The sequence below is a fragment of the Corvus brachyrhynchos genome, unplaced genomic scaffold (genome assembly GCF_000691975.1).
Source record: "Corvus brachyrhynchos isolate BGI_N302 unplaced genomic scaffold, ASM69197v1 scaffold545, whole genome shotgun sequence".
Taxonomy (NCBI): Eukaryota; Metazoa; Chordata; class Aves; order Passeriformes; family Corvidae; genus Corvus; species Corvus brachyrhynchos.
Window position 1 is genome coordinate 231,606 of NW_008238116.1, and position 11,564 is coordinate 243,169.

The 11,564-nt window shown below is 56.7% G+C and overlaps 2 protein-coding genes across 2 annotated transcripts in view; one reads left to right on the forward strand and one right to left on the reverse strand.

The window, feature by feature from the left end:
- HDAC3 (histone deacetylase 3) overlaps window positions 1–7,265 on the reverse strand; it is a 10,314-nt gene extending 3,049 nt beyond the window's left edge. Inside the window, exons 1-10 of the mRNA XM_008632975.2 lie at window positions 7,160–7,265; window positions 6,778–6,860; window positions 4,070–4,212; window positions 2,879–2,960; window positions 2,651–2,707; window positions 2,502–2,557; window positions 1,084–1,217; window positions 751–831; window positions 586–659; window positions 377–441 (exon numbers count right to left, since the gene is read on the reverse strand). Of these exons, the coding sequence (XP_008631197.1) occupies window positions 377–441; window positions 586–659; window positions 751–831; window positions 1,084–1,217; window positions 2,502–2,557; window positions 2,651–2,707; window positions 2,879–2,960; window positions 4,070–4,212; window positions 6,778–6,860; window positions 7,160–7,214 (830 nt within the window). The 5' untranslated portion in view covers window positions 7,215–7,265. The remainder of the gene's footprint in view (window positions 1–376; window positions 442–585; window positions 660–750; window positions 832–1,083; window positions 1,218–2,501; window positions 2,558–2,650; window positions 2,708–2,878; window positions 2,961–4,069; window positions 4,213–6,777; window positions 6,861–7,159) is intronic.
- A 1,815-nt stretch (window positions 7,266–9,080) lies between these two features.
- The window catches only part of RELL2 (RELT like 2), a 12,587-nt gene continuing 10,103 nt past the window's right edge, over window positions 9,081–11,564 (forward strand). The window contains exon 1 of the mRNA XM_017733400.1: window positions 9,081–9,671. Coding sequence (XP_017588889.1) covers window positions 9,450–9,671 — 222 coding nt within the window. The 5' untranslated portion in view covers window positions 9,081–9,449. The remainder of the gene's footprint in view (window positions 9,672–11,564) is intronic.

The following is an 11,564-nucleotide window of genomic DNA, read 5'->3' on the forward strand; positions in this document are numbered from 1 at the left end:
CCCATCCAGCCCTGCCCTCTGGCACTGGGAAGCCATTCCCTGTGTCCTGTCCCTCCATGCCTTGTCCCAAGTCCCTCTCCAGCTCTCCTGGAGCCCCTCTAGGCTCTGAGGTCTCCCTGGAGCCTTCTCTCATCCAGGTGAACCCCCCCAGCTCTCCCAGCCTGGCTCTAGCCCTTGAAACATCTCCATGGCCTCCTCCTCCTCCTCCACCACCCACCTTTGTCCAAAGCTTCATTCTCAGACCCCCTCCGGCCACAGAAATGTTAAAAAACCCCCAAAAACTGCTGGCAGGCCAAAGCCAAAGCTCCAACCTCACAGCAGAGACTCCTCAGAGCCCCTCAGGAGGTTTTCCTGTGCCCAGCCCTGCTGTACTTACCCATGGCCTCTTATACTGAGGTTAAAACATCCCAACCGGTCGCAACCCAGAGAATCAGCACCGCACTGGGGAACAGAAAAACAAGGGAATTTCAGCATTGCTTTCCAGACCCACACCAAGCCCCCTGCCCCAGGGACTGAAGGTAACACAGGGACAGCCCTCTGCAGCCTCTGAAAGGCGTGGATGTGTGCCCAGCTTTGCTTCCTTACCTGCAGCACTATGCAGGTGGGCTGATAGTAATCTACCACCTGGTTAATGACTGGCTGGAAGAGGTGCTTATAACCTTTGGAGAGAGAGAGGTGGATTTGTCACAGCTCTGGAGCAGAAGCACCAGGAAAGCCCTGGGGCCAGGGGAAAGGGTGGGGAACACCTACTTTGGTCGTCGATGCCATCTCGTAGTGGCACGTTGAGACAATAGTACCGGCCGCTCTCCGCGCCAACCTCGTACATGTCACCTGCAAAACAGCACAGTCACAACAGCCCTGAGACTTCAGAGCTCTGGGAAGGCAAGATCCAGCCTGGGCTGAGTCTTTCCACCTGCTCAGGACTCCTTTCTTACAAGCACCCACAGTTCTATTCCTCTCTAATCGCTTTCTCCCAGCGTTTCCCCCTACAGCTCGAATTTTGGGAAATTTTACACTTTTCTACTCCAGCAGAGCTTCCAAAGGGTTCGGAAGCAGGTTCCTGCTAGGAAGTCCAACACCTACCTGTGCCAGGAAAGAAATAGTTGCCATATTTGTGGAATGACACTGTCATGACACGGTCTGTCAGGTAGAAAGCCTCCTGCACCCCATCCCCGTGATGGATATCGATGTCGATGTACAGCACACGGGGGTGATACCTGTGGAATATCAAAGTTTGGGTACCAGGCATTTGTACACACTCAAACACTTTAAAACACCTGTTCTGACAGGCTTGGAAACCGGCATTTAAAACATTTTCTTCTGAGCTGGTGGGAAATGGATATTAGAACAAAAAGGATTTTAGATGGGGCCAGAAATGTCTTGCAAAAGGACCTGTTTAACCAGCTGGGTGTTCAAAAGGTGCAGACTCTGGTTTCCAACGTGCTCCTAGTTAATCTTTAAGAGCTCCAGTGATTTTAATCACATCAGGAAATGAAAGGCAAGCTGCCATGCAGGAGGTGGGAACACTCATTCCCTCCACATGCCACGGTGCTGGCGCGCTGTGTCCCAGCTGGGGAGCACCAAAAATTCCTAAATTGACTGGAGAAGCAGTCAGAGACAGAAACAAACTCTGAATGCGGTCATCTGCTGCAGAAATGGCTCCTGGGAAACAGAGACCAAAAGAACAGGGACATAAATAATATCCCAGGAGGGGTGACTGAGCTGTATTGGAGGCCTCTGGTGGATGGGATTAGAAAATGGGAGTGCAGGGGTAGCCAGGGAAATCCTGAGGCTCCACAAAGAGAGGGAAGAGGAACAAGAAATCCCAGTACATCCCAGAAATCTGACTTTGAGAGCAAGAGAACTTGCCAGCAGTCATGTAACTATTGTTCAATCAACTCCAAATCCTTTCTACTTCTGTGATGACTCATCTGAGGTTCAGTGACAAGGAGGGCACTTTGAAGTACAAAAAAAAATTTACCAAAAACCAAAATCTCAGATCAATTCAAGAAACTGAAGGTATTTCTGTAACTTTTCCTCTCATTCTGAACTTCTTTTTCATTTTAGAAAATGAAATGACTCTTTTCTGCCGAGACCAAGCGTCTTTTGATCATCCACGTGCAGCCCAAGCCCTGTTCTGAAGCCACTCAAGCAACTCCAGAAAGATTTGAGTCATTTTTGTGTCTCCAGTGACCCAAAACAAAAGGCTCCCTGTGGCAAAAAGGCTGAGACTCAGGAGCCCCTGACATGAATGTTTTACAGATGGATGAGGAATGGGATTGAAGAACTCTTCTGTACCCCTCAAGCTCCATGCACCAAAACCGCAGTCAGACATTGCAGTGCTCAAACCCTTTCTTGGGTCTTAAAGATGAGACCAGGACAAAAATGAAGTTTTTGGGCTTCCTGGATTCCAGAAAGGCAAATGAGGCAGGGAAACAGAGAGAAAGCAAAGGGAAAGCACAAAGCAGCCAGGAGAGCTCAGCCCCTGCCCCTGTCCTTACTTGAGCAGCTCCAGGATGCCGATAACGATGTCATTGACATAACAAAAGCCCGAAGCCTGGAAGAGAGAGAAACCCCAACAGCTTTAGGATGGGATCAACACAGAGCCCAGGCCCCAAAGACACGGGAATACACAGATCTGCCTCATTACCTCAAACTTTTTAGCATGATGGAGGCCCCCTGCCCAGTTTATGGCAATGTCACAGATCTAAGAGAGGAAAGAGAAGTGAGTTTAAGGTGACAATATGGTGACAACAACTCTGTACCCTCCTCCCTGCTTCCACCTGCCCAGCCTGGGGTCCACAAACACCCTTCTGGCTTTTCCTCCTCCTCCAAAGCTCTGGCTGTGCTCCACAAGATCAGCCCCTCACCCCCTTACCTTGTTGTTCAGCTGTGTTGCTCCCTGCAGGGAGGCCCCAGTGTAACGAGAGCAGAATTCAAAGAGGCCTGGAAACACTGGGCTGGAAAAGAAACCACACTGAAACCCAGAACATCTTGTTCAAACCCAAAACGTGTCGTTCCTCCCCTTTTCTCCAGAGCACAGCCAGGAATCAAACTGCCCAGCAAGAAGAAAACTCAGTTCTATGTGAAAGGGTTAATTTGGGATCAGGATCACTCTGACCCTTGGAACTCACTGAGGCCTGGCAGGGGAATGAGCTGGCTGCAAACACAGTGGGAAACACAGGGAATTTGATGATTCCCAAAGCTTCCAAACCAGTCTTGAAAAGGTTTCACTGTTCTCAAAGCACATGGGAGTCTGTGCAGCCCACAGTGGATGAGACACTGCCTTGGGAGAGGGGAGGACTGTGACAGTTCCCCTCTGGCTGGAGGATCATGGAATCCAGAAGGGTTCGGATTAGAAAGGAACTTAAAAGTTCATCCTGTTCCACTCCCTGCCATGGGCAGGGACACCTTCCCCTATCCCAGCCTGGCCTTGGGCACTGCCAGAGATCCAGGGGCAGCCCCAGCTGCTCTGGGCACCCTGTGCCAGGGCCTGCCCACCCTCACAGGGAGGAATTCCTGCCCAATCTCCCATCCAGCCCTGCCCTCTGGCACTGGGAAGCCATTCCCTGTGTCCTGGCACTGCATCCCTTGTCCCCAGTCCCTCTCCAGCTCTCTTGTCAGTTCATTCAGGCACTGGAAGGCCACAATTAGGTCACCCCTTCTCCCCTCCAGCTGAACAATGCCAGCTCTCCCAGCCTTCCCTCCCAGCAGAGCTGCTCCATCCCTCGGATCATCCTGGAGCCTCCTCTGGACTTGCTCCACCAGGTTGATGTTCTTTGGCCCCCAGAGCTGGATGCAACACTCAAATTCTTAACAAAGACAGCTGGCACATTCCAAAAGAACTGGAACCTCTTCCACAACCAGCAGAGCCAGAGTGTGCAACCCAACAAGGCCAAACTGAGCTCTAGAGAGGAGCAACATCGACAGAGAAGGGAAAGGAATCACGGAGGCTCCACACCCTGAGGAGGGACACGCTCCTCACTGTGGTCAGAAACAAGGGAGGAATGGGATGTTCCAAAAGAGCAGCTGGCACAGGAGCAGCTCCTGAGGGCAGGGGGGCACTCACCAGTCGTCGCCCACGTTGAAGGCATTGAGGCTCTTGGTGAAGCCCTGCATGTTGTTGGGGCTCACCCTCTGCAGGAAGTCGATGTAATCCTCGGAGTGGAACCGGCACATGTCGTGCTGGGACGCCTGGTACGGCTTGAACACCTTGCAGGGACAAAAGCAGGAGTTATTCCCCAGCCCAACTCCACTGCCTTGGGCTGTAAGAAAGCTCATTGAGCTCACTGACAAGCGACCTGCACGAGGTACACCAAAAACGTGCAAACAGCGGCATTTGAATTCATTTCAATTCAACAGCTGCCCCACAAAACCTGCTCTCCTTTCATTGTTCCCCTTCATAAACCCATCTCCTGCCTCTCCTGACTGCAGCTCTTGCCACAAGGTCTCCCAAGCCTTCCTCCCCCACTCCTTGGGCAGCAAAAAAGCCAGCCAAATCCAAACCACAGCTTTTCCTTCACCGGGGGGATCATTCCCTCCTCAGTCACCAGCTTGCCACAATTTTAAGACCTTGATCTAGGGGTGGTTCTGGTCCCTCTGTCAGATTTGCCGAAACTGTTTGGAGAAAGCTGCCAGGCAGATGGAAGAGTTGTGCAAGTTTTGTTTCCTTTGGAAAGGAAAATGGGGGGAAATGGTCAGGGAGGTGGATGGACTCCAATTCAGGATCTTGTGACACTCAGGTTTGCCAGTTTGGCTCTTAGGGCACATACCTCAGTAGAGGGGGAGTTAAAAACTAACACCACGCACCTGGGAGAGGAAATTCAACTGAGAAGAGATTTTTTTTTTGTTGTTGTGATTCCCAATTTCTCTCATTTAAAGCAACAACCCCTTTATAAAAAAAAAAGTGGAACATGAACATTAACAGGAAGATGCACAAAGCCGTTCTCCAAAGGGAAATTCCTCAGGACAGCTGCACCACGTTCCTGTTTTCTGGGCTGAGCAGGAAACCCGCTCATTTTCAGAGCCACAAGATCCCCACACAAGCCCATCTCCTCCTCTCCTGGTGTTTCCCACGTGGATTTGTGGAATGTGGGGTTTCTGACAACTCAAAGAGGGGAAGGAGGCAACTCCTTAGAGCAGCTGCTGAGGGGGAAGCAGGAGCTGCTCCCAGGAGGGCTCTGGATCCCCCAGGAATCCCAATGGTCCCCTAAACCAAACCAGACCAAAGCTGATGGCAAAGAGACAAGAAATGGCTCTCACTGGACAGCCAGAGGCTCTCATAACAGGGATGTGGGAATCAAACAGAAAGGCAGGGAAAAAGAAGACTGAAATCTTCACTTGGCTGCTGGCAGGAGAAACCTGGCTCCTTCCACCTTTGCCAGCAATCCCAGCCACGTTCCTGAGCTGGGAAAGGTGGGAAGAGGCAAGCCCAGCCTGACAGGATCACAGCCTTTCATTTCAAGGAGGCAGAAACAACACAACCACAGCACAAAGGCAGCAGGACTTGTTATAGTCCCAACTGCCCCAAATCCCTGCTTTGATTTGCTCCTAACTTTGCCAGTCCCTGCCTGCTTGGCATGAAGTTCTCTCTGAGGTTCTCAGCTTCCCAGTGGCATCTTGTGGAAAATGCAAACCCCAGGAAAAGCATTTCGAGCCTGAAGATGTGGAGCTCTGCCCACTGCCTCCTTCAGGCAGGGATTGGCCTTTTGAAAGTGTGAGGTCAGAACACGGTGGTTTGGTTGTCCCTGCAAGGAAAAGCCCAACTCCAGGGAAGCTGTTTGTGGAAATCCACACCCTTGGCAGTAAAAATCTGGAAGAGAAATTCTGCAAAGATCCCCCAGTGCTGCATCTCCCCACAGTCACTGCCTGGGATGTGATTTTATTCGGGAATTTTATTAATTAGGACAACTTTTCTCAAGTCTAAACATCTAAAATTCTTTTCATAAACTGCATCTCTACGGCCTCTAAAGAGCCCTGAGCTCACCAGTTCCCTGGAAGCCGCCACAGCTGCAGCAGCAGCCCAGGGCTGAGCCCGACAGCCACTCCCAGAGCCCACAGCCCAGTGCAACTCCCAGTGTGAGCCCCTTTGGGCTCAGGGGCAACAGAGGAAGTGCCTGGTGTGCAGAGGGACAAGGAATCACAGAATCATGGAATGGTTTGGGATGGAAAAGATCTTAAATCCCATCCAGTGCCACCCCTGCCATGGGCAGGGACACCTCCCACTGTCCCAGGCTGCTCCAAGCCCCAATGTCCAGCCTGGCCTTGGGCACTGCCAGGGATGCAGGGGCAGCCCCAGCTGCTCTGGGCACCCTGTGCCAGGGCCTGCCCACCCTCCCAGGGAACAATTCCTGCCCAATATCCCATCCAGCCCTGCCCTCTGGCACTGGGAAGCCATTCCCTGTGTCCTGGCCCTCCATGCCTTGTCCCCAGTCCCTCTCCAGCTCTCCTGGAGCCCCTTTAGGCCCTGCAAGGGGCTCTGAGCTCTCCCTGGAGCCTTCTCCTCTCCAGCTGAGCACCCCCATTCGCAGAGGCCCCCGGTCCCTCCCAGCAGGTGCTGCAGACACAGAGATGCCCCACGGGCACTGTCACAGCCCCACAGATGTGACCAGGACACCATCAACCAACAAGGGAGCCCTTCCAAGCAGCCCCGCGCGGTCTGCGGGGCTCAGCTCTGCATCGGGTCCCACCGGCTGAGCCCTCAGCTCACTGCGGAGCCCTCCTGTCCCCCGCCCCCGGCCCGCGTGGGGCTGCGGCCCCCGCACACGCGTGGCTTACGATCATCTTCTTGTAGAGGCCGTAGTGCAGCACCAGGCTGTGTGTGAGCGCCAGGCGATGCGGCTTCATGGGGGGCCCCGCGCCTGGAACGGAACCGCAACCGCGCGGGGATTAACGGGGCTGCGGCCGGGAGCAACGGCCGCTGCCGCCGCCCGGCACCGCGCTCCCGAGCAGGTCTGACCGAGGCCGGGGGCGAGGAGGGACGGGGAGAGGACGAGACGGGGGAACAGGGAGGGAGAGGGGAAGGGGGAGAATGGCTGGGACGGGGACACGGGAGGACGGGCTGAGCCACACCCCCGCGCCGAGCCGCCCCCAGCCCCATCGCGGCCGCTCCGCCGCGCAGCCCCGGTGCCGCCCCGACCGTGCCCGGCCCAGCTCGCACCGTAGTGGAAATTCCCCACGTCCGGGTCGTAGAAATAGGCCACGGTCTTCGCCATGGCGGACAGCCCGCGCCGCGCGCCGCGCTCCCGCTTACGTCATCACTCCGCGACCCCCGCCTGCGGCCGGGCAGGGGGCGTGGCCATCGCCCCGCGCTCCCAGTGCCCCCCCCCGACACCCCCCAGTTCCTCCAGGCTGGTCCCAGTTGCCACCAGCGCTCCACAGCTGCCCCCAGGCTCGCCCAGGTGCTCCCTGGTGCCCCCACACCGGCCCCCAGCTGCCCACAGTTACCTGCAGTCACACTGAGTTGCACCACCACGGTCTCACCTGCTTGCCCTGTACCTGCTCCCAGCTGCACCCACTTCTTCCCAGTTGCAGGCTGGACTCTTTTCCGTAACCCTATGTCTTCTCCTCAGTCATCCTCAGCTCCCCCCGTTACCCCTCGCTGTCCCTCACCTACTCCCAGTTATCCCCCAGCTGCCCCCAGTTACTGCCAGGTGCTCCCAGTTGTCCACTGGATTCTCTTCTGTGGGCCTACAGCTGCCTCCCAGTCATTCCCAGTTACTTCCAGATGCCTGCTGGATTCTCTCCCATAACTCTACATCCGCTCCCTCAGCTGCCACCAGTCACCCCTCACTCCTCCTCTCCTGCTCCCAGTCACTCCCAGCTGCTCCAGTTACTCCCAGCTGACCCCAGCTGGCCACTGGATTCTCTTCTCTAGGCCCACAGCTGGCTCCCAGTCACCCCCAGTTACTCACCAGTTACTCCCACTTGTCTCCCAGTCACTCCCAGCCTCCCCCCGTTACCCCCAGCTGCACAGGGGCAGTGGGGTTTCCATGGGACACCCACACCTTGATGGGACTCATCCCATTCTGGGGAGCCGCCTCCAATCCCTGAGGGATGGGGATCTGCCACCACCAGCTGCCACCTGTCCAGGACCACCCTGGGAGGGTGCAGGTCCTCCAGACCTTTGGAAAGAACCCGTTGGAGGTACCACCAGGCAGGGGGAGGACAAAAGCCAGGTGGAAAATTTTCGGGTGTGAGGAGGCAGCGGAGTGGGGGGAAACCTGGACCTCGGCTGGAGCTGGGGAGTGATGGGGATGGGACCATGCTATGAGCAGTGCTGACTGGGAACGGCAGCAAAGATCTGCTCCCTGTGGGCTGGAAAGAAGGAAGGACGGACAGAGCAGGGAAACTTGCCCAAAGGCTCGGAAAACGAAGCCAAAATCGACGCTCGGTCCTGCCAGTCTCCTGCTTGATGGCTTCCCGCAGACAGGAGCTTGGGGTGAAGGAAGCTGTGCTGGACACAGGCTGCTCAACCCACCGGGGGCTCGGAGAGGGGCAGGACCCCCAAGAGCTGGCTGAGGATGGGGGCCAGGGCAGACGGGCACTGGGATGCTCCTCGGCTTCCCAGCGGATGCCAGGCAATAAAGGTGTGGGATGGAAACCCCTTGGAAGCAGCAAGGGGGGCTTCCCGCCTGTATGGGATGGGGCACAGAGGGATGGCAGGGAATTGTGGGGGCTGCGCCGGCTGCAGGCGCAAGAGACAACGTGTCAAGGTGTGATTAAATGGTGGGGTTATTAAATGATACTCCTGGCTGTCTCTGTCCCCTCCTGTGGGGACACCGCTCCCTCCACACCGCTCCTTGTGTGGGTTTCCCTTTAGGGAATGGAGCAGGGATCGTGGGGTGGTTTAGGTTGGAAGAGATCGTTTCATTCCAACCCCTGGCCAGGGGCAGGGACACCTTCAGAGGAGACCCGGGACCTTCTCGCCGTGACCCTGCAGGGCACAGCTGTGGCTGGGGACACTCAGAAATGTCACCTGGCACCGAGCCCAGCGCCCACCACGGGAGATAACCGAGGTTTCCACGTGCTGAGCGGCACGGCTGTACCGGGAACTCACGGAGCGCTGACGTCTCGGCGTGGGTGCTCCCCTGTGACGATTGTTCAGTCCCTGCTCCACCAGCTGCTGCCACCAGATAACGCCCGGCTGGGGACATGGAGCTGCCCAGGGAGCACGTTCCCAGCTGGGGGAACGGGGTGAGGAGAGGAGAAACACATCCCTGCTTCCAGCTGGGATCACTTTGCTGGCTGAGCTGTCTTTCTGGAAGCCGGTCGGTGCTCCGGGCATCTTCACGGGTCTTGGAGCAGAGCAAGGGAAGCATCGGAGAGGGATATTTTTAGATGCTCTTTGTGCTCAGAGAGCAAAACCAGGCTGTGGTTTAAGGCCATTAGCTGCTGGGCATGTTTGAAGAGCTGAAATAGGGCTCAGCATTCACGTTTGGCACGATGGGATGGAGCAGCTCTGCAGACACGACGGCAGTTTCTGGGCTGAGCATCGAAGCGAAGATCCCAAGAGGAGCCTGGACCGGGGCAGTCCAGCCCGTTTAGCTGCCACGTGGGCAAACAGCGGGGCCGGGGTGGCTGATCCCCCAAAAGGACGTGTTCACATTGTTTGTGGGGTGACGTTTGCTCCGCTGGCTGCAGAAGAGGTGCGGGAAAAGAGCGGACAAGAGGTAACGTGGAATTTTGCTGGGACCGGAGCCAGCCGAGGGACAGGGTGACAAGTGACAGTACTGCCCCACCAGCCTCTCCTCGGTCACTCAGTCCCCTCCCTCCCAAGCCACCTTTTGACGTGGAAGCTTAAAATGTCAGGGTTTCCAGGCACTTCCAGGATTCAGGGGTGCTCCAAGGGGGTGGCCCGGGAAGGAAGGGCAGGGAATGGTGGTGCTGGATGCGGCAGGCAGGCAGCGGAAAGCAGCCGCTGCCTATCCCAGAGCTCCAGCAGGATTGTCCTGGGTCTCAGACCCCACTGCCTTGGCTGGTGGGGTCACACAGGCAGGGACAGGAGCTGGGATGGGGTCAAGGGGGACAGAGGATGCAGAGCCCAGACTGTGGACATGCCACGAGCATCCAGCCCGCAGCCACGTCTTGGCGTGGGGCTTTAGCCCGTGTGGGTGCTGTCCCCACAGGCCAGGATGGACACGGCCAGCCTGCTCGGAAGGGGGAGCTCCGTCGTGTGGGTTCATGCCTCAAATGCTGGCTGCTTTTGGGGCAGAGAGGAGCCAGGGTGTCGCTTCTGGGTCACCTGCGAGGTGCTGTGTGGGACAGGGCTCATGGCCTGGCCATTAAAGTGCCAGCAGGCTCCTGCAGTGGGACAAGGACTGAGCACCTGGAGGGACGCTGAGGCTGAGGTGGTGGAAGCAGGATGGAGAGACCGGGAGCAGGCGATCCCTGGTTGGGGGAATTAGGAAGAGAAACAGCATTATCTGGGATAACCCAGCTGCAGAGCCAGGAGGGAGCAGCTTGGCAGCAACAGAGGCCCCTCCTCACCCTGATTCACCCCACAAAGGCCAGGATTTGTCCTCAGGCAGGGCCAGGCTGCTGTGCCACCCTGTGTCCCCCAGCTCGAGGAAACGCCTTGACACCAGAGGCTGCGGGAAAATGGGAATCTCCGCTCGAAGTGGGGAGTTCTGATCAGCCAGGCATGGCTGGAGTCGGGAAAGGGCTGGGATGCTGGAAGGGGGTGGGGAGCTGGAAGGGGGTAGGGCGCAGCAGGTCGCTGGGTGGGCGGGAGCGCCCAGGAGGAGAAAGAGCGATGTATTGTGCAGGACAGCGTGTGTGGGCACGAGGAGAAGGGGAATGCGCTCCCCATGACTGCACCCCCTCAGGGCTCCGCAGAAACCCAGACCTGCCGGTTCCCCCTCTCCACAGAAACAAGGGCAAGGAGCAAACTGCCTTTGGGGTTCGCTTCGTGAGGTTCTTCACCAGCTGAGACTTGCATGATGGAGCAGCTTGTTGCTCCTGGGTTTGGAGACCTCTCCTCTCCCGTGGCCCAGCAATCCATGGCAAGAGGAAAAGTCTTGTTCTTGCCACAGATGTTCCATGCTGGGGCCTGTCTCCCTGCCAGGACAGCACACAGATGGGTGCCACCTATGATGTGGTGACCTCCTGAAGTCACGCTGGTGATGGAGGCTCCTGAGAGCTGACTTGGTCACCTGTGCAGAGGGACAGGAGGGCACGGCTGACAGCCTGGGGGAGTCCCGGGTTCTCTCACAGCAAGACAGAGTGTGGTGGGATAATGTGTGTACGGATCGGTGCTCGGTTCAGCGGAGATGGGGTGGGAGGGATTTCAGGGGTTGCGTTCCTCAAGGTTTGGGTGAGAACTGGCAGGTGGGAGAAGGATGGAGAGGAGCAGGTCTTACCTCCAGTAGCGAAGGAGTGGTGGGTGAAGCCTCCCAGAGTGAGGATGATGTGGTGGACATGGAGAAGGAGGTCGTAGGACCACCGCAGGTTGAGATTTCAAATGGCTTAGCCACTCCTTTTGTAGGAGGGAGGGAGACACAGGAGTCTCCCGGGGCTCGTTTTCCACCCTCTCCTCGGTGCTGGGATCCCAGTCTGGGTGTCTG